Source organism: Lutra lutra, chromosome 1, assembly GCF_902655055.1.
Source record: "Lutra lutra chromosome 1, mLutLut1.2, whole genome shotgun sequence".
In the NCBI taxonomy this organism is placed as follows: Eukaryota; Metazoa; Chordata; class Mammalia; order Carnivora; family Mustelidae; genus Lutra; species Lutra lutra.
The window spans coordinates 123,462,473-123,482,277 of record NC_062278.1 but is presented as its reverse complement, the minus strand read 5'-3'; the positions used below and the strand labels follow the sequence as shown (position 1 = coordinate 123,482,277).

Here is a 19,805-nt window from a genome sequence, read left to right as displayed (position 1 = left end):
TCTAATTGTGTCTTGTAGAAAATAAGTGGTATTTTGGGGTGCTTGGTTGGCTCAGTAGGTGAAGTGTCTGCCTTTGGCTCAGGTCATGATCCCGGGGTCCTGGGACTGAGCCCCACATCTGGCTCCCTGCTCAGTGGGGAGTCTACTTCTCCCTCCCCCTGCTTGTGTGTGTGTAAGTGCGCGCTCTCTCTCTCTCTCAAATAAATAAATAAAATCTTAAAAGAAAAAAAAAAGAACAAGAAAAGAAGTGTCATTTTTTCACTTATGATGAAGTCTATTTGATTGTGGCCATAGGAGAAACTTAAGAGTGACAACTCTGATGCAGAAATAAGAAGAATATAGCCTTATATTCTTTCTCTTCCCTGCTGCCCCCTTCACTTTGGCATCAATAATTTGCTGAACACCCAGATGCATGCTAAGCTGGGCCCTGTGGCTACAAAGATGAACATGCCTTGATTCCTAGCCTTAAGGTGCTCTGCCTAGCAGGAGAGTTGCACCAACCCAGAAATCCCCAAGTTCACTGTTACCATGATTCCCTCCCCTCCTTGCCAGGGCTCTGGCCTTGGTGTTCCATAAGCGCTGGCTAAACCCTAACTTGCCCTTTGTATTCTCTCCAACCCCTGACAGAGAGCAGTATACGAAGTATACAACTTACAGCTCGACCTAGATCTCCTGACTGGTCCAGTCCATGATTTTCAGGCTCTTACCACTTTTGTGTCTCTCTGATCAAGTCATTCTAACCACCCAGTTCATACCCATCATAACTTGAGGTCAGATTCAAACTCCTAGCTTCTGAATTAATCTTTCTTGGTCCACTGCCTTACACTCTTGTCATAAATTGACATACTCTTAAATACCATGAGTTCATTTTTTATTAAGACTTTTTTGTTTACTCTTGATAGGTTGCTTCAGAAATGTTCAGATGGTTTGTTTCCCCAATGGGATTTTTTCAAATCGAGAATTTTTTCTTACATAAAAGAAGTCTAATTGATTTTAAGTTCTTTGGAATCGAAGCTTGTTCTGTTTCCTCCTGGTGCCCAAGAGTAGTGGCAATAATCACCATTTATAGTTACCATGTGCCAAGCTCTATTCTAAGCACTTTAGGTGTATTGATTCCAGCTCTTTGATACACGTGATCTTATTATTCTTATTTTACAGAGGAGGAGACCAAGGTCCAAAAGATAAAATGACTTGATTCAGATCACCCAGTTACAAATGGCAAAGCTAGCATTCAAACCCAGAGGGTCTCTCTCAAGTCCGTACTCTTAGCTTCAACAACATGCTTTCTAAACAGCATCTGAAATAGTACATATTTTTTAAAAAATACCTGATAGGTAATAAACAGTTCAGGGACCTCCTTTGGCAGTACAAGAGGACAGAAACAAAGACGTACCTCCTGAAGCTGGATGTAACCCTGGACAATCTGGAGAGTCACATTGTTCACAAGAACTGTCTTGAAAGGAGGGGTGGCTTCTTCACTCATCCGGGGGGATCCCAGCTTGTTCGTCCTTAAGATTACTTCTGAAGCATTTTTAAAGGCAACAACAGTAGGGTGCTCATTGCTTACCAGGTGAATTTCTTTCAAATTAGTGGCCAGTTGCTTCCCTTGGTAATAAAAGCTGATTGTTTTCACAATGATCTCTGTACACAAGTCCAGAGGGAACTGGAAAATCCCAGAGCTGAGGGCTGGAATTGCTACTGTCTCAATGTCTGGATTGTAAAAGGTAACATAATTCAGAATACTTATAATGGCCTTCTGCAGTTTATAGGCACATGTCTGATAATCTTCCGCTATCCACCGAGGCCCAACAGCATGGATAATTAATTTGCAGGGAAGTCTCCCTGCTTTTGTGGTAGCTATTTCACCAACTGGTATTTTACCAAATCTGGAAACTAGTCTTCTGCTCTCCTCTTGGATTTCAGAGCCCCCAGCTTTCACCAGGGCTTGAGCCAGGCCTCCCGCATGAATAAGGTCTCCGTTGGCTGCATTCACCACAACATCAACGGCATGTCTGGTGAGGTCGTCCTTCCAAACAGATAACTCCAGCCCAGGAATTAGCATTTCTCTGAAGACTTGCAGAGACTCACTGTTCCCTTCCACGGATGGAGAGACCAGGGTACAGACACACTCAAATTTATTCTGAAGGACTTCACACAGCTGACTCTCATTCTTTTTTAAAATTGTGAAGTCACCGTGATTAATGGGAATCTGCCAACCGTGGTCTTCCTCAGGAGTGGCCATCTCTGGAAAATGAGAGAAGATAAAAAATAAAGAAATGAGCGTGGGTTCCTTTGAAAAGGATGTCATTCCACTTCACACCAGAAGACCGTTTCCCTTGTGCAAAAGTGAGATGATGTTCCTCTCACCCCCTTCCCTATCCTCCTTTTCAACTGGACGTATAATTTGACCGAGGATATACAAGAGTTTTTCATGGTAGGTCACCCAAATATATACGGAGGTTTTATTCATAACTTGTTTGCTTTTGTCATTGCCTCGGTTTGGGGTTCTTTTAGAAGCAGACTCTGAGATGAGGATTTGAGGGTCAGTTTACTTGGGAGGTGATCCTAGAAAACACCAGGGGTGGGTGAGGATGAGGAGGGAGGAGTGGGAAAGACAGGACAAGGAAGGAAATTAATAAAAGGTGTGTTACAAAGCAAATGAAGCCTAACTCCACTAGGGGGCAGTGCAGATCACATGTCTCATAGCTATACCATCAGCAGGGTAAAAAAATTGGGGCCTATTTTTCCAACTGCCCATCAGTCACTGGGCTGGTCCAGCAAGTGTGTGGAGCACTGATGGGGCTACAGTAAATAATTCTTCATCATACTGAAGTTTCATGGCACAATTCTGGTGGAATTAAAACTGACTAAAACTTATTTTTCTTGCATGTGGCCGACAGGAAGGTGTGCTACTTGGACCTACTCTCCCACCCCAATGTAGTTACGAAGGGGCAATACAGCTAGGCAACAGCGTCCAGTGGTTAGTCACTCGGTCTATTTCTGCTTTCCAGCCAACGTCACGCTATTCTCAGGGGTGGCCCTCATCCATGGCTGAGCAAGGCCATTCATGTTCAATGTGGGACTCCAGAAATGAGCGCTTTTGGGCTGGCAGAGCTTTGTCAAGTTTTCATTATGGTCTGATGGCTCCACGTGCCCAATCTGGTTTCTTCTCTTGTCCTTTCACTATAAACCTTGTGTACCCCCAACTCCAGGTCAGTTTATGCTTCTTGGAGAACCCACCCTGTGACACTGTATTTCATGGAGCTTAGGGCATCATTATTATATGCTACTTCGAGAGGAAAAACTATGCCAATTAAACCATGGCACTCTACGGACTGGCAGGGAGGAGTGGCCCTATTTCAGAGATGCGAAAAAACTGGGAGTCCTGAAATAGATAAAATGGGGTCATTAATGACATTTTACTTCAACTTCCATTTCTAATCTAAGCCACCTAGAAAGATCTCTGGTGGCCTCAATGACCTAAAAGAAGCAGCAGATGGACAGAGAGATCCAGCTGACCCACACTCTGGCTGAAAACCTCAAGTTGGTCACCAACTTGATTAGGTAGGTTCCATTAGGCTCATGGAACCCTTGTTAGCAAAGGGACATCAGAGAGTCACATCTTCTGGCCTATATCAGCTCTAGGGCTATGGGCAAAAGATTATCACATTGAGTGGGCAAAAGCAAGGATCAGTGGGAGTGCTGAGAGAGCACATCTGTGGGTGTCCCACTGCCCCTGAAGCAGTCTCCTTTATGCACTGGGTCCCACAACACCCTGCAGTCACACACCTGAGCACCTGGGGAGCGGGGCAGACATTTTGCTTCTATATTACCCTTTCAGAGCTCCTCTGAAACAGGAGTGAGGTGATCCTACCTGATTTCTCTTGGTGAGCCACTGCTCCATAGGAACTCTACAAGAAATAAAAGCAGTTTTTAAAAAATCGCAACGGAATGACTACAGAGTACTGATAGCAAATACAGCCTAATAAACGCAAAGCTACAACAACCCTGCAAAAAAACACTAGGTTTCAGGGGGAAGGGGAACTCAGGTTTGATCTGTGTACCTGACAGACTTGAAATACTCAATGTCCCAGCAAACAGTACCCTGCCCTTCACTGGAGGCCAGTGAGCATCTAATTCAGGATGAGATGAAGAGTAGGAGATTAACACTTGAAAAGGCCCAAAGGTCACAGACCAAAATGATCCCAAACTCTCAGGTTGGCCTTCAATCTCCAAAGGCTTGTGGGGTTTCTCTGGACAGAAGAGGAGACAGGGGAACATGAACCTCATCAGCCATACCTCCCCGTCTACCAATAGGACCTACTTTCAATTGCTTATTTCAAGACATAAGCCTGAACGTGGAATTTTCCATTTAAACAAATGAGGTTCCTTTTCTCTATTTCCTTGTTTTCATTCCTCCCACTCCTCCTCTTATCCTGCAAAGGCAGAATTGATGAGTAAGTAGACATAATCAAAATGACACCGAGGTCACATTTTTTTTTAAAAAAATCACCTATCCTCAAGTAGACTCTGTTGCTTACATTAGCATATTCTTTTTTTTTTTTTAAAGATTTCATTTATTTATTTGACAGAGAGAAATCACAAGTAGGCAGAGAGGCAGGCAGAGAGAGAGGAGGAAGCAGGCTCCCCGCTGAGCAGAAAGCCCGATGTGGGGCTCGAACCCAGGACCTGGGATCATGACCTGAGCCGAAGGCAGCGGCTTAACCCACTGAGCCACCCAGGTGCCCCACATTAGCATATTCTTGATTTCCCATCTCCCACATGGTGCACAAGAAAAACTGTCATTGGGTTATTCAAACCAAAGAAGAATTACAAGTACAACTAAAGACCCCAGGTTTCTAGCTGTTACAGGAAGAACTCTTCGTTTGTAGACCATGGTTCATCATTTATACATACTTAACGTTTGCTTACCTCAGGAAAGTCCATTTTCCAGGTCCCTGGGGTCTTTAAATGTTTACAATCCGTTTGGCGTTTCCCAGTGTAAACTGTTATTCCCAGTATGGTTGCCTGCTTCTAGGAATGAATAGAAAGGATGCAATAAGCACGGGCTAGTGTCTTTGGGAATTTGGTAAGAAAACACTGTAGGGCGGTGCCTGGGTGGCTCAGTGGGTTAAAGCCTCTGCCTTTGGCTCAGGTCATGATCCCAGCATCCTGGGATGGAGCCCCGAATCGTGCTCTCTGCTCAGTGCCTGCTTCCTCCTCTCTCTGCTTGCTTGTGATCTTTGTCTGTCAAATAAATAAATAAAATCTTAAAAAAAGAAAGAAAGAAAAGAAAACACTGTGGAAAGAGTAAGTACAATTTCTGATCTTGAGTAGTTTTCAGTTTCATTGGTGAAGTTGCACACATTGTTTTTGCTGCTGTTGCTGCTGTTTACCTTCCATCCTTTACAAAGAAGATCCCCTTGAAACCGTTCAGAAAAGGAAAAGAGCTATGTGGACAAAAGCAGGGAAAGCTTTAGGGAGGAGCTGAGGGCAGAGCCAGGCTTGAAAGATGGAGCAAACTTTTTATGTATCTAGGAGAGGAGGAGAATACCAAGAGGTACTGAGCACAGCATTAAAAGGTTGGGGGAGGGCTGGGTGTCTCAGGTCATGATCTCAAGGTCCTGGGATTGAGCACCCCATCAGGCTCCCTGCTCAGTGGGGAGCCTGCTTCTCCCTCTTCTCCCACTTTCGCCTCCAGAGGGCACTGCTGCTTTCACAAAAGGAGGATAAGGTCGCGGTCTGCTTGGCTGTGGGCGTCCAATGGGCTTTTGTTTTAGATGCGGTTGCACTTGTTTTTTCCTTCAGACCTGGGGATGTTCCTTGAAGACCCAGGGAGAGACTTGAGCATGGGGGCAGCAGTCATTTAACCCTCCCAAAATAAAAAGGAGCATAGTGCCCCATTCAGTCTCTTCTGCCTTTTTTTTTTTTTTTTTTTTGAGAGAGAGAGAGAGAAAGCATGAGAGCAAGCACATGGAGGAGGTGCTCATAGACAGAGGGAGAGAGAGACTCTTGAGCTTTGGCCACGCTGGGCTCAGAGCCCCACCTAGGTCAAAAGTCCAACTCACCAGCCGCCAAGATAAATCCCACACCTGTCTCTAGGCTATGCTTCTCCTGATCCTCAATTTTCCACTCTCCTGAGCTGAGATCAAGAGATGAAAGCTTAACTGACTGAGCCTCAGGGCTTCCCCTAAATCGCTTTCAAATATGCCCTTACCCTCCTTTTGTACTGACACCATTTCATTTCAGGGCCTCAGAGCCTCTTGCCATATATTCTTCTTAAGGATTGAAATGTATTCAATTTTACATCTTATTGTTTGAAAAGTAGAATATTTACTGCTTCAAATTTAGAAAAACTTGAAAGCCTCCCTCCTACCTCCCTCACTACCTTTCCCTCCCAGATGCAGTCACTGTCATTATCGTCTCCTGGATCCTTCCAGAGGCATTTTTTACACACAAGGTAGCATCTTTCACAAACTCTGCTGCATCCTGCCTTTCTCACATCATGCATCCTAGAGATTTCTCTGGGTAAAGAGCTTCTTCATTCTTTTCACTGCTCTTCACATTCCATTGTTAGATGCATTCTAGGCTGTTAAACTTCTAGGTCCCCCTATTTATGGACATTTAAGGAGTTTCCAATCTTCTGCTATTGTAATAAAGGCTGTAAAGAACAACTGTGTACACAGGTCACTTCACACAGGTGTTAACCAATGAATGGGCATACACTTTTAAAAATACGGCTACTAAAACACTTGAAATAACATACGTCCCTCCTCTTCTATTTCTATTGGTCAGCACTGATCTAGACCCTTCCTAGGTCCCCTATCATTTCCTCCAAGACCAAGTGCTCCCTCTCTGCTTCAGATCACAGGGATTCTAGCCCCTCCAACGCTCCCACCTCTCATGCTTTTTGACATTCTGCTTCAAACTAATTCTTGGAGGCCTTAAGAGATTTTGCTTCCTTACTCACAAGTCCGCTTTCCTTTACCAGCCCCCGAGGGCAGGCCTCTGCTCTCACCTTTCCTCCCTAAGACACGGGGGCGGGGGGGGGGGGGGGGGGCACGGTTAGCCAAATCAAGGCAAGATCGGAGGAAATTCCTGAGAGCCAGTCTAAAGGATAGGGTTGGACGGAGGTCACTGATGACCTATGATAATGCAGGTGAACGAATTCAAATTTTAAGACAAATGTGAGTGCGTTTCACCTGAATTCAGAATGTGAGTTACATTTTCGTTGCAAATAATAGTAACAAGGAGAAGAATGTAAAGAAATCATAAACACAGGAGACACTTAGTTTGACTTAGACCTCTGAGCCGTCCCCATCCTCACAGGGGGCAGGGGGTCCTGGAAACCCGCTTCTCGTCCGCCCCCCGCCCGCCGGAGCCCGCAGGAGAGAAGCGGCAGCGACAGCGGCCACCGCCGCCGCGGGGCGCGGGTCAGGGGCCCGGGGGCCTGGACCTACTCACCCGGCGGACCGCCGCAGGAACGGCGCTCAAGGGAGGAGGGGAGCGGCTCTGCCTGGCGCGGGGAGGGATTTCGGGGAAAGCGAAACTGAAACTCTGAGGGCCCAGGACTGCCGAGCGCGGGTCGAACCCGCTGCCCCCCCACCCCCGGAGCCAGACGCCCGGAGCCATGGCCTCCGCCCTCTGCCCGCCGTCCCCGCTGCTCGTGCGGGTGTCCGAGTCCAGCCGTCGAACACGCTGGAAGCTGGAAATTTACTTCCAGAGCCAGCAGTCCGGCGGCGGGGAGTGCACCGTCCAGCCCCTCTACCACAGGGACCAGCGCACCTTCCTGGTGAAGTTCGCGGAACGGGCAGGTGAGCGGTGGGCCGGGGCTGCGGGTGCCAAGGCGCCTGGCCCCGCGGGATTCCAGGCAGACCCAGCTCCTGCTGACCTAGGAGAGACGGCGGGACAAAGTATGGCACCGTCTGATGGGGCCAGGACCCGGGGGCTGCTGCTGCCCAAAGACACAGCCCGATGGGGAGGGTAGAGCCCAGAAGTGCCCAGTCGGCGATCTGGTCTGACCACATTTTAAAGTTGATGCTTTCCGGTGTCCTCACCCTAACTCAAATTTCTCAGCTCTGGGAAGGACACCTTTCCCTCCCGCCAGACACCGGTAAACTCTTGTCATTTAGGTATTCTATTTTTATGTTTTAATTACTCCATTGACTTGTTTTTGAGAACTACATAAGTGATATATGCTCACTATAGCAAAGTGGGAAAAGAATAAATAAAACCATCTGGAGATAAACAATATGACATACTTCTTTGCAGCCTTTTTTCTATGACTGTCAGTCAATCAACATATATTTACAAAATTCTGAGGCTATACCTTTGATTCCTGCTTTTTTCACTTAACTTTATATAATGAGTGTTACTGCATACCACTGCAATGGGAAACTGGGGACGATTTCACATATGTGACTTTTAAAGAGTGTATTCCCTTATCATGAACTTTTCATTTCTACAGTAAAACATAAGCCAGGGCACCTGGGTGGCTCAGTCAGCTAAACATCCACCTTCAGCTCAGGTCATGATCCCTGGGTCCTGGGATCCAGCCCGCATCAGGCTCCCTGCTCAGTGGGAAATCTGCTTCTCCCTCCTCTCCTCCCCACTGCTCATGCTGGGGAGCGTGCATTCTCTCTCTCTCTCTCTCTTAAATAAATAAAATCTTTAAAAACAAACAAACAAAAGCACAAGCTGTCCACATTAGAGTTTGAATAGTTCCTGCACCGCTGGTCCCCAACCCACTATTCCAGGATGCAGGGAACTGCCTTCTTGGGAAGCTGCTGAGGCAGGGTACAGACACATGAGGAAGAGGTTTATTTAAAGTCTTTCCTGGGGCGCCTGGGTGGCTCAGTGGGTTAAGCCTCTGCCTTTGGCTCAGGTCATGATCTCAGAGTCCTGAGAGCCGCATCGGGCTCTCTGCTCATCGGGGAGCCTGCTTCCTCCTCTCTCTCTGCCTCTCTGCCTACTTGTGATCTCTATGTGTCAAATAAATAAATAAAATCTTTAAAAAAAATAAAAATTGGGGTGCCTGGGTGGCTCAGTGGGTTAAAGCCTCTGCCTTTGGCTCAGGTCATGAACCCAGGGTCCTGGGATCAAGCCCCGCATCCAGCTCTCTGCTCAGCAGGAAGCCTGCCTCTCTTCCTCTCTCTCTCTCTGCCTGCCTCTCTGCCTACTTATGATCTCTGTCTGTCAAATAAATAAATAAAATCTTAAAAAGTAAATAAATAAGTAAAAATAAACATAAAGTCTTTCCCATGTGTATGTGTGTCTATAATGTCTCCACCAAAGCTAAAGAGAGAGTCTTGAAGAAAGAAAATCATCAGATTATGGTTGAAAACAAACTTGTGACTATTTTTCTGGAACCCACTAAGAATCCAGTGGAGAAGAATGCAAGACCCAGAACATCTTTTTTGCCACAGTCACAGGAAAGGGTGAGGTCTGGTGAGAAGCATCAAAACGAAGAACATATTCCTAATGTTATGGATTCCTGTCTGCAAAAGGTAAGGTTTGAAAGAAGGAGTTGGGAGGGGTATGTTCCTGCACCTTCCTCTCCGTTCACCATACCTTTCACTATTGATCTGACCACCACTAAGTACACCATGATGTACTTCGGAGGCAGGCCCTCTTCTGGGCATGGGGACACAGAAGTGAATACAATAGACAAAGTTCCTGCTGGGTGGGGAGGCACACAGAAAGACAACAAGCAAGTAAACAAAACAAAAGAAACAGTTTCAGGCAGTGATATGTGCTAAGAAGAAAATAGGATAGGGTTTAGCCTTAGAGGGTGACAGGGCCAAAGTGAGGAAGGGGAAGGAGTGGTGCTGCTTCTGACCAGAAGTCAGAGACAACTTCTCTGAGGAGGTAACATTTGGCCTGAGACTTGAGTGATGAGATGGAGCCAGCCTTGTAGTCATTTGACAAATGAATATCAACTTCCTGTTGTGTGCCAGGCACGGTCACAGGAGCCGGGAATATAGCCAGGATCACAGACCCTGCTTTCAGGGACCTTACATTCTAGTGAGGGAAACAGATAACAATAGTTTAAAAAATAGATATATAATAAAATGTTTGTCAGTGATAAGTGCTAGGAAGAAGAATAAGACAGGATAGATGATAAACAGTGACATCATTGTTTTATTTTTTTTCAGACCATTATTTTAAACAAGATATCAGGAAAAACCTCTCAGATGAGGTACTGTCTGAGTAGAGACATGAATGAAGTAAGGGAACAAGCTAAGTGAGGTAAGAATGTTTGAGGCAGAAGGAAGCACAAGTGCAAAGGCCCTGAGACAGGAGCTTCTATCCTGAAGCCCAGGGGCTTCAAGGAGGGAGACTATTGTGGCTAGAAGGCAGGAGGGGAGGGAGAGAATGACAGGAGAGGAACTTGGAGAGGTAGCCAGAAGTCAGATCTTTGGGGGATGAAGGCAGGGACTTTGAATTTTAACTTCAATCTTAGGGGGTTCATCTGATGGTTTTGAGCCAAGGGAGTGAGGTGATCTGGTTTATACTTCTGGAGGCTCACTTTGGCTGCTGTGTGGAGGACTGAGTGTAGGAAGGGGCCAAAGTGGAAACAAAGTGAGAGCCCAGATAGGAGGGTTGCGGCAGGAGGGAAGCAAGGTGACAGGGGCTTGGACTCTGGGTGGTCCTGATGGAGGTGTGAGAGGTGGCTGGATTTGGGCAACATTTGAAGGATGATCTGGATGAAGGATGTTGTATGCAGAGAAGTAGCATGTACAAAAACCAGAGAAATCTTGCTTTTCTCTTACATTCAGTATGCATCTGTCCTTTTTAGCTTAATCTGGTGTTTCTGTCCTATATTCGAGCTTCTAAAGGTCAGGACTTAGAGGGCCCAGCAATACGGCATGCAGTTAGGTATTTAGTTTTTTTTAAAAAGGGGAAGAGGACTAAAGATGAGAAAAAAGCAGCAAATACGAAAACAAATCCTTTTCCCTTGAAAAGGCTCCCCTTGAAGCTCATAGGCTCTTTTGAGAACCGTAGCAACTTTCCCAGAAAGCCGATGTACCTTCCCTCCACCCCATTCCCCAATAGTGGACATAGAGGACAGCTCTAGAATCCAGACTTTGTGTCCACATCACTTTTTAAATATGCTCATGCCCAGGCTCTACATTTACAACAAAATCTCTAGAGATGGACCTGGGCCTTGGCTTTTTTGTTTGTTTGCTTTTCTTTTGTTTTAATTCCCCAGGTTATTCTAATAGGCAGAACGAGCTGGGAACCTCTAGGCTATAGCCTGCTGCATTCTCTGCCCAAAGGATTTGAAAGCAGTCAGCCTCTGGTTGTTTCTCTGGTCTCTCGACTTTGTCTTTTTTTTTTTTTTTTTTTCTTTAAGATTTTATTTATTTATTTGAGAGGGAGAGAGAGCATGAGGGGGGGGAGGGTCAGAAAGAGAAGCAGACTCCCCACCAAGCAGTAAGTCCGATGTGGGACTCCATCCTGAGAGTCTGGGATCATGACCTGAGCCAAAGGCAGTTGCTTAACTAACTGAGCCACCCAGGCTCCCGAAACCTAGGTGGTTTTTTTGTTTTGTTTTTGATTTCTTTTCAGTGTAACAGAATTCATTGTTTATGCACCACACCCAGTGCTCCATGCAATACGTGCCCTCCATAATACCCACCACCAGGCTCCCCCAACCTCCCACCCCCCACCCCTTCAAAACCCTCAGATTGTTTTTCAGAGTCCGTAGTCTCTCATGGTTCATCTCCCCCTCCAATTTCCCTCAACTCCCTTCTCCTCTCCATCTCCCCATATCCTCCATGTTATTTCTTATGCTCCACAGATAAGCGAAACCATATGATAATTGACTCTCTCTGCTTGACTTATTTCACTCAGTATAATAGACTTTGTCTTGATAAGAGACTGGAGGACTGACGTCCGAGAGATTTTATTTGTTCCTTTTAAAATTTCAGATCTTTCTTAGCGTCACAGCGGACCTGAATTGTAAGCTGTTCTCTAAAGAGCAGAGGGAACACGTAACCACTATCTGCCCCAAGGTCAAAAAGATGGAAGGGGACGATGGAATTGAGAAGGTGTGCGGCACCTTCAGAGATATTGAAAAAATATATCACTTCTTGAATAAGCAACTCCAAGAAAGTGGGTGCAAATTTGAATCTTCCCCTTTGACAATGGAGAGGAAGCCACTCCATCAGGAGAACCAGAAGAACAGCTGTGTTTCTCCCTTGGAAACAAAAACCAAAGCAAAAGACGAAAGCAACCGTCTTGAAATTCCCTTGCCTTTCTTTGAGTATTTCCAGTATGCCTATCCTGATAAGATAGACTTGATACAGAAGAGATTTGGTGTAAAAATTAAAATAACAACTCAGAAGAGTTCTCCGAATACTGTCTATTTAGACTTCACCTCCAATCCATCAAGTGATCTCCAAGCCGCTAGAGAGTCTTTTGTCAGTGAATTTCAGAAAACCGTGGGCTCTCTGGAGCAGAAATGTGTTGCTTTTGCAGACAGTGAACAGGCAAATGAGATCAAACAGGAACTGAATCAACGATTTACAAAGCTCCTTATAAAGGAGAAGGGAGGAGAATTAACTCTCCTTGGGACCCAAGATGACATTTTCGCTGCCAGATATTTTTTTGACCTAAAAGCCTCTGAAAGTCTTGTCATGGGACCTGTGAAAATATCAACTCCCACATGCCTGATGAATAGAATTGAAGTTGACACGGCTCACTATATGCTTGTAAAAGCTGAATTACTCCAGGAGATGATAGAGTTAGAAGAAAAGTACAATACTCGTTGTGAAGTTTGGGGAGACAGTAAGAAAATCCACATTCTCTTTGAACCTAAGGACAAGGAATTCGATCTGTCTGCCCATGCTTATTCCAGTTTCATAGATGCCTATCAATATGTGTCAAGTCAGCTGATGAGAGAAGTTCTTTCACTGAAAGCTCTGGGCAAAGAGAGAAAGCACTTACATCAGAACGAGTTTGCAGATGACTTCAGGGAAAACCATCCGCATGTACACTTTGTACTAAATCAAGAGTCAATGACTTTGACTGGGTTGCCAAATCACCTTGCAAAGGCAAAGCAGTATATCTTTAAAAAAGTGGGAATGTCCCTGTTAGCTGGAGATCAAAAGAATGCGGACCAAGAAACACGCATGGACATTGATAGTAATGACTCAAAAATAGCTCTCTCAACATTCCAGCACTCTGCCAGTTCTGGGGCGTCAGGAGAGGAGAAGGAAGAGGACATATGTAGCATCTGTATTGACATCATTAGTAACAAACAAGTGCTATCGAAGTGTAAGCATGCATTCTGCACCTCTTGTATCAACAAAGCTTTTTCCTATAAGCCGGTCTGTCCTGTGTGCCAGACTTCCTATGGTATCCAGAAAGGCAATCAGCCAGAGGGAACCATGACTGTCACCGTCCTAAGAGACTCACTTCCAGGTTATGAATCCTGTGGCTCCATTGTGATTACTTATAATATGAAAGGAGGCATACAAACAGTAAGTGTTTCTGAGGTACATGCATTTCTTTTCAATATGCTAGAATGAGCAGAGCAAGAGACTGTCTTGGTGCCGATTACTGAATATCCCAGGGAATTATTTCCATGTATATTTCCATGTGCAAGGGCTTTAAATGGGAATAAGAATAATATCAGGATTAAAGGCAGCAATGTTTGCTTTTAATTTAGGTATCTTTTGTGTCTGTTAAGGCAGAGAAAGAGCGGGTGGTGATTTTGTGTTAGAATGGGGGCAAGTCAGGGGCGCCTGGGTGGCTCAGTGGGTTAACCCTCTGCCTTCAGCTCAGATCATGATCCCAGGGTCCTGGGATCAAGCCCCACATCAGGCTCTCTGCTCAGTGGGGAGTCTGCTTCCCCTTCTCTCTCTGCCTGCCTCTCTGCCTACTTGTGATCTCTCTCTCTCTGTTCAATAAATAATTAAAAAATCTTAAAAAAAAAAAAAAAAGAATAGGGCAAGTCAGAAGATGGATAGTGTTTCCAGCATGAATTTAGGCAAAGAGAGAAATATGAATTATTGGGAATAAGAGCAAACCTCCAAAAAAATTTTTTGTTGTTGTTTTTTATTTGCTCTATCTGCAAATAAGCACATCTATCTGTACAGTAAACTTTATTTTTTTTTTTTTTTTTTTTTTTTAAATCTCTGACGTCACCTCTGTTACTATTTCTTGGTCTCCTTTTTTCTTCTTTCTTTCTTTTTTTTTTAAGATTTTATTTATTTATTTGACAGACAGAGATCACAAGTAGGCAGAGAGGGAGGCAGAGAGAGAGGAGGAAGCAGGCTCCCCGTTGAGCAGAGAGCCCGATGCGGGGCTCGATCCCAGAACCCCGGGATCATGACCTGAGCTGAAGGCAGAGGCTTTAACCCACTGAGCCACCCAGGCGCCCCTGTACAGTAAACTTTAGACTTGGGAGTGTTTTCATGTGTTATTTTCTTGTCTTCATACAGAAAGAGCACCCAAACCCAGGAAAGAAATACTCTGGATTACAACGAAGAGCTTACTTGCCTGATAATGAGGAAGGAAATGAGGTTTTGAGTCTGCTACGTAGAGCCTTTGATCAAAAGCTGATTTTCACAGTGGGGGATTCTCGAATGCTAGGAATCTCCAATGTCATTACATGGAATGATATCCACCACAAAACATCTCCGTTTGGGGGACCACAAATGTGAGAAACTTCTGAAATATAATGATTGTTAAACGGGATTTAGAGGTTGTAAAATATGGCAGTTTGAGAGGGTGTGGCTAGAAGGAGACTTTATAGCAGTGGCATTGGATACAGTATTTTTTGAAGTAAAGTTGACTACAATGTTACATTAGTTTCAGGTGTACAACAGTTGATTTGACAGTTCTGTGCATTAACTCAGTGCTTACCACGGTAAGTGTAGTTACCATCTGTCAGTTATTCTATAACTGGAGGTTTGTATCTTTTAGTCCCCTTCCCCTCTTTTGCCTATCCTCCCAACCTCTAGCCCCCTTCCCCTAGCCACCACCAGTTTGTTCTCTATATTTATGAGACTGTTTCTGTGTGTGTGTGTGTGTGTTTTGTATTTTAGGTTCCACATATATGTGAAGTCATATGGTTTTGGTCCTCTAACTTATTTCACTCAGCATAATAACCTCTAGGTCTATCTATGTTGTTGTGAATGGCAAGAACTCATCCTTTTTTGTGGCTTAGTATTATTACATTATATGGACCATATGTGTGTGTATATACACACACACATATATACATACATATATAAATGTATATTTTATATATATATATATATATTATATATGTAATCTTCTTAATCCATTTATTTATAGATAGACACTCAGGTTGCTTCCATAGCTTGACTATTGTAAATAATGCTGCAGTAAACATCGGGGTGCATATATCTTTTAGAACTGTGCTTTGATTTTCTTTTTTTTTTTAAAGATTTTATTTAATTTTTTGACAGAGAGAGATCACAAGTAGGCAGAGGCAGGCAGAGAGAGAGAGAGGGAAGCAGGTTCTCCGCTGAGCAGAGAGCCCGATGCGGGACTCGATCACAGGACCCTGAGATCATGACCTGAGCCGAAGGCAGTGGCTTAACCCACTGAGCCACCCAGGCGCCCCGGTGTGCTTTGATTTTCTTTGGGTAAATACCCAGCAGTGGAATTACTGGATTATACAGTATTTCTATTTTTGCTTTTTTGAGGAACCGCCATCCTGTTTTCTACAGTGCCTGCACCAATTCACGTTCCCATTAACAATACATGAGGGCTTTTGCACATCATTGCTAACACTTGTTTCTTGTCTTTTTGATACTAAGTGTGAAGTGATATCTCATTGTGGTTTTGATTTGCATTTCCCTGATGATTAGTGATATTGGGCATCTTTTCATGTGTCTGTTGGCCATCAAGTGATTCCATTCATTTTGTGATTCCATACAAATGTTATGTCTTCTTTGGAAAATGTCTATGCAGATTCTCTGCTCATTTTTAAATCAGGTTATTTGTGGGTTTTTCGGTGTTGAGCTACAATGAGTTCTTTATATATTTTGGATATTAACCTCTTATCAGGTTTATTGTTTGCAAGTATCTTCTCGCATTTAGTAGATTTCCTTTTTGTTTTATTGCAAAAGCTTTTTAGTTTGATGTAGTCCCAATAGTTCATTTTTACTTTTGTCTCTCTTGCCCAAGGAGCATATCCAGAAAGAAGTTGCTAAGACCAATGTCTAAGAGATTACTACCTATGTTTTCTTTGAGGAATTTTCTGGTATCAAACCTTACATTTAGGTCTTTAATCCACTTTGAATTTATTTTTATGTCTGGTTTAAGAAAGTGGTCCAGTTTTATTCTTTTCCATGTAGCTGTCCAGTTTCCCCAACACAATTATTGAAGAGATTGCCTCTCCCATTATATATTATTATCTCCTTCGTGGTAGATGAATTGACCATATAAATGTGGGTTTATTTCTAAGTCTCTGTTCTGCTCCATTGATCTAGGTCTGTTTTAGTGCTGGTAGCATGATGTTTTGATTACTATAGCTTTGTGGTATAGCTTGGAAATCTGGAATTGTGACATTACCAGCTTTGTTCCTCTTTCTTAAGATTGCTTGGCTAATTGGGGTCTTTTGTGATTCCATACAAATTTTAGGATTAAGTGTTGAAGTTCTATGAAAAATACTGTTGGTAATTTGAGAGAGATTGCATTGAATCTGTAGATTGCTTTGGGTAGTAGGGAAATTTTAATAATAGTAATTCTTCCAATCCATGAGCATGGTGTATTTTTTCATTTGTTTGTGTCATCTTCAATTTCTTTCATCAAATTTCAGTTTTTGGAGTTCAGCTCTTTCGCCTTCTTGATTAAATTTATTCCTGGTTATTTTATTCTTTTTGATGCAATTGTAAATGAGATTGTTTTCCCAATTTCTCTTTCTGCTTTGTTATTAGTGTATAGAAATACAACCATTTTGTAATATATAAATTTTGTATCATGCAACTTTACTGAATTCATTTCTTAACTACAGTAAAGTATTTTGAGAGATGCTATTCTGGAATGATAATATAAAGCAGAAATATTGGTTCTATCACCTTCTACCCTCCAAACCACAAAGTGTCACACAGTTACTAAATTTTGCATTAAAGGGAGGGAACTTCAAAATATAGGATGAATGGTATCTAAGGTGATTTAATTTGGGGTTTCCTGTCTGTTTGGAAGATAGATCCTAGCAATGTTACTTACTTTGCCTTCTTTTTTTTTTTTTTAATTTTTTTATTTTTTTCAGCATAACAATATTCATTATTTTTGCACCACACCCAGTGCTCCATGCAATCCGTGCCCTCTACAATACCCACCACCTGGTGCCCCCAACCTCCCACCCCCCACCCCTTCAAAATTCTCAGATCGTTTTTCAGAGTCCATAGTTGAGGGAAATTGGAAGGGGAGGTGAACCATGAGAGACTATGGACTTTGCCTTCTTTTAAAATCACCCTTTATTTTACCCTCCCTTCCCAATGGTCCATAAAGATCCTAAATTCACTTGGCCAGTAGTACTCTAGGAAAAGTCTCAGTTAATGGTGGTGGAAGTTGTATTATAGGTAATCCAATTGTCTTTACTTGCTCTTTATGAAATTCAAACAGAATGCCTCAAACCCTTAGTGTCCAAAAGGGAATGTGCCCTGAGAATTTTGAAGATTTCCCAAATTAGAAAATTCTCCTGTAGAATATGATTACCCTCCATAATATATAGTGTAGTATGACTTTAGGAGAGTCACTGCTTACCATGAGGTGAAAATTAAAAACAAATTCTTATTGGAAGGCGGATCCTGGGCAGAGAGCTAGGCTTACTTATCAGCTAAATGACTCACATCTGCACACTTACAAGTGATTGTAATTCATCCGCTTGCAGTCTTGGTTTTGAATGTTTGCAACACTGAATGTTAATGTCAGGGATCTACTGTACAGATTCCTCAAGACCGTTTGTGAAGAAACTAAGGAGCTTTTTCCTTCTGCAGGTATGGCTACCCTGATCCAGATTACCTGAAACGTGTCAAATGGGAGCTGAAAAATAAAGGAATTGAGTAAGAAGACCACTGGAGGGATGTCTTGAGCCAAGCTTTAAAAATACACAGTTGAAGAAACACTTTTTAAATTATTTCATCTTGGGGCGCCTGGGTGGCTCAGTGGGTTAAAGCCTCTGCCTTCGGCTCAGGTCATGATCCCAGGGTCCTGGGAATCGAGCTCCGCACCAGGCTCTCTGCTCAGCAGGGAGCCTGCTTCCTCCTCTGTGCCTGCTTCTCTGCCTACTTGTGATCTCTGTCTGTCAAATATACAAATAAAATCTTTAAAAATAAATAAATAAGTAAATAAATAATTTCATCTCAATGGGGCACCTGGGTGGCTCAGTCAGTTAAGCATCTCCTTCAGGCTCAGGTCAAGACCCAGTGTCTGGGATGGATCCCTGAGTCAGGCTCCCTACTCAGCAGGGAATCTGCTTCTCCCTCTCCCACTCCCCCTGCTTGTGCTTGCTCTCTCTCTCTCTCTGTCAAATAAATAAATCTTTAAAAAATTTTTGTTTGCCTCAAGAAGTGTTCTGTGTAAGAGTGAGAATGTGCTAGTCTATCATTTCTGGAGTGTTACTTTTAATAGAAGATAAAAGCTCCAAATATTTGTGTGATTTTGTAGGTGTTAGGCCTCATTCTTAGGTCATCTTTGGTGAGGATAGAGGGAGTGCTGTGGTTCTGAAATCATATTCTGTGTTCTTAATTTGAAATAGTAGCTGTCTATCAATCCTCTTTTTATTGCCATCTCTGAGGTAGACTTTTGGTTTTTTGTTTGTTCCTTAAGTACCCTAAAAGTAAAATCCTAGTGTGAAGGGGGCCTGGAGGGAGGGGCTTTGGTTATGGAAAAGTAGAAACACACATTTCCCTCCCTCCCTCATGGCCAGAAAAGTGGCAAGAAGCAGAGATTGGGCAACCTTTGGTAATAAGTGGAGTAAGGCTATTTTTCACAGTACAGAGCCTGATACACAGTTGGTGCTTCATAATTTTTTGCTGCCTGCCCAGGCTGCTAATAGCTCAGCAGAGGGATATATGTTCCCTAAATCTTTGACAGAGGCTAGAGTTAGGAAGCCATTTCTGGAGACCTCACCACTGATTTGGAAAACTTGAGTTTCTTACTCCAGAACACTTAGCCTCTGAACTCTCATCTCTGAACGTTGATTAGCCTCTAATTTGCCCTTGCTCCCTCCTGACTCTTAAAATCTGCTGTACGGGGTGCATTTTCCCTGTCATACTAATGCTACCAAAAATGTTCCTGAACATTTTTTCCCTATGGATATTACTGTACTTTTTAAGTATTCCCTGCTTCCAGTTCAACAAATAAATTAGTTTTAGTTTCCACAGACCATCATTTCCTCAGTGGTGTAGCCTCCACCATAGTAGTTTTTCCATGCTTTTTACTAAAAAGTCCCACCAAGTCCTGTTTTCGCCCTTAAAGTCTCTCCATGATACTCTCTGTAGACAGAGACAAGGTTGTAGTTGAGCCTACTATTAGGGATATATAGCATGTCAAAACGCACTTTTAAGTGGTTCCTTAAGTCTGAAGAAAATCATACTAGCAAATTATTTGGTTATCCATGTCCCAGCCCCTCACCAAAGAAGATGAAAAAGAAGTCTTTTTCTTTTCCTAAAGATACACATACACACATGTCTGCATTTGTTAATCAGATGGTAGTAGCTAATATTTATTATGTCCTCTTTATATTTTGTCCTCTTTATAAGAGCTTTATATCTGTTAATATTATCCCCATTTTGTAACTGAAAACTGATGCATAG

The 19,805-nt window shown here is 43.3% G+C and overlaps 2 protein-coding genes across 4 annotated transcripts in view; one reads left to right on the top strand and one right to left on the bottom strand.

The window, feature by feature from the left end:
- Positions 1-7,632, bottom strand: part of PARP9 (poly(ADP-ribose) polymerase family member 9) — a 31,055-nt gene extending 23,423 nt beyond the window's left edge. For both annotated transcript variants that reach the window (XM_047735287.1, XM_047735288.1), the window contains exons 1-4: positions 7,465-7,632; positions 4,933-5,034; positions 3,875-3,911; positions 1,394-2,244 (exon numbers count right to left, since the gene is read on the bottom strand). In XM_047735287.1, coding sequence (XP_047591243.1) covers positions 1,394-2,244; positions 3,875-3,911; positions 4,933-5,034; positions 7,465-7,632 — 1,158 coding nt within the window. The remainder of the gene's footprint in view (positions 1-1,393; positions 2,245-3,874; positions 3,912-4,932; positions 5,035-7,464) is intronic.
- Positions 7,631-18,208, top strand: DTX3L (deltex E3 ubiquitin ligase 3L). Of its 2 annotated transcripts, none has more exons than XM_047735289.1 (5): positions 7,631-7,814; positions 9,295-9,506; positions 11,934-13,487; positions 14,451-14,668; positions 17,985-18,208. In XM_047735289.1, exons 1-5 carry the CDS (start codon positions 7,631-7,633, stop codon positions 18,052-18,054), a joined length of 2,238 nt encoding a protein of 745 aa, XP_047591245.1. In that variant the 3' UTR covers positions 18,055-18,208. The 2 variants fall into 2 exon arrangements, with proteins under 2 accessions (XP_047591245.1, XP_047591246.1); XM_047735290.1 differs by having other exon boundaries at positions 7,688-7,814; positions 9,378-9,506.
- Positions 18,209-19,805: the final 1,597 nt, after the last annotated feature.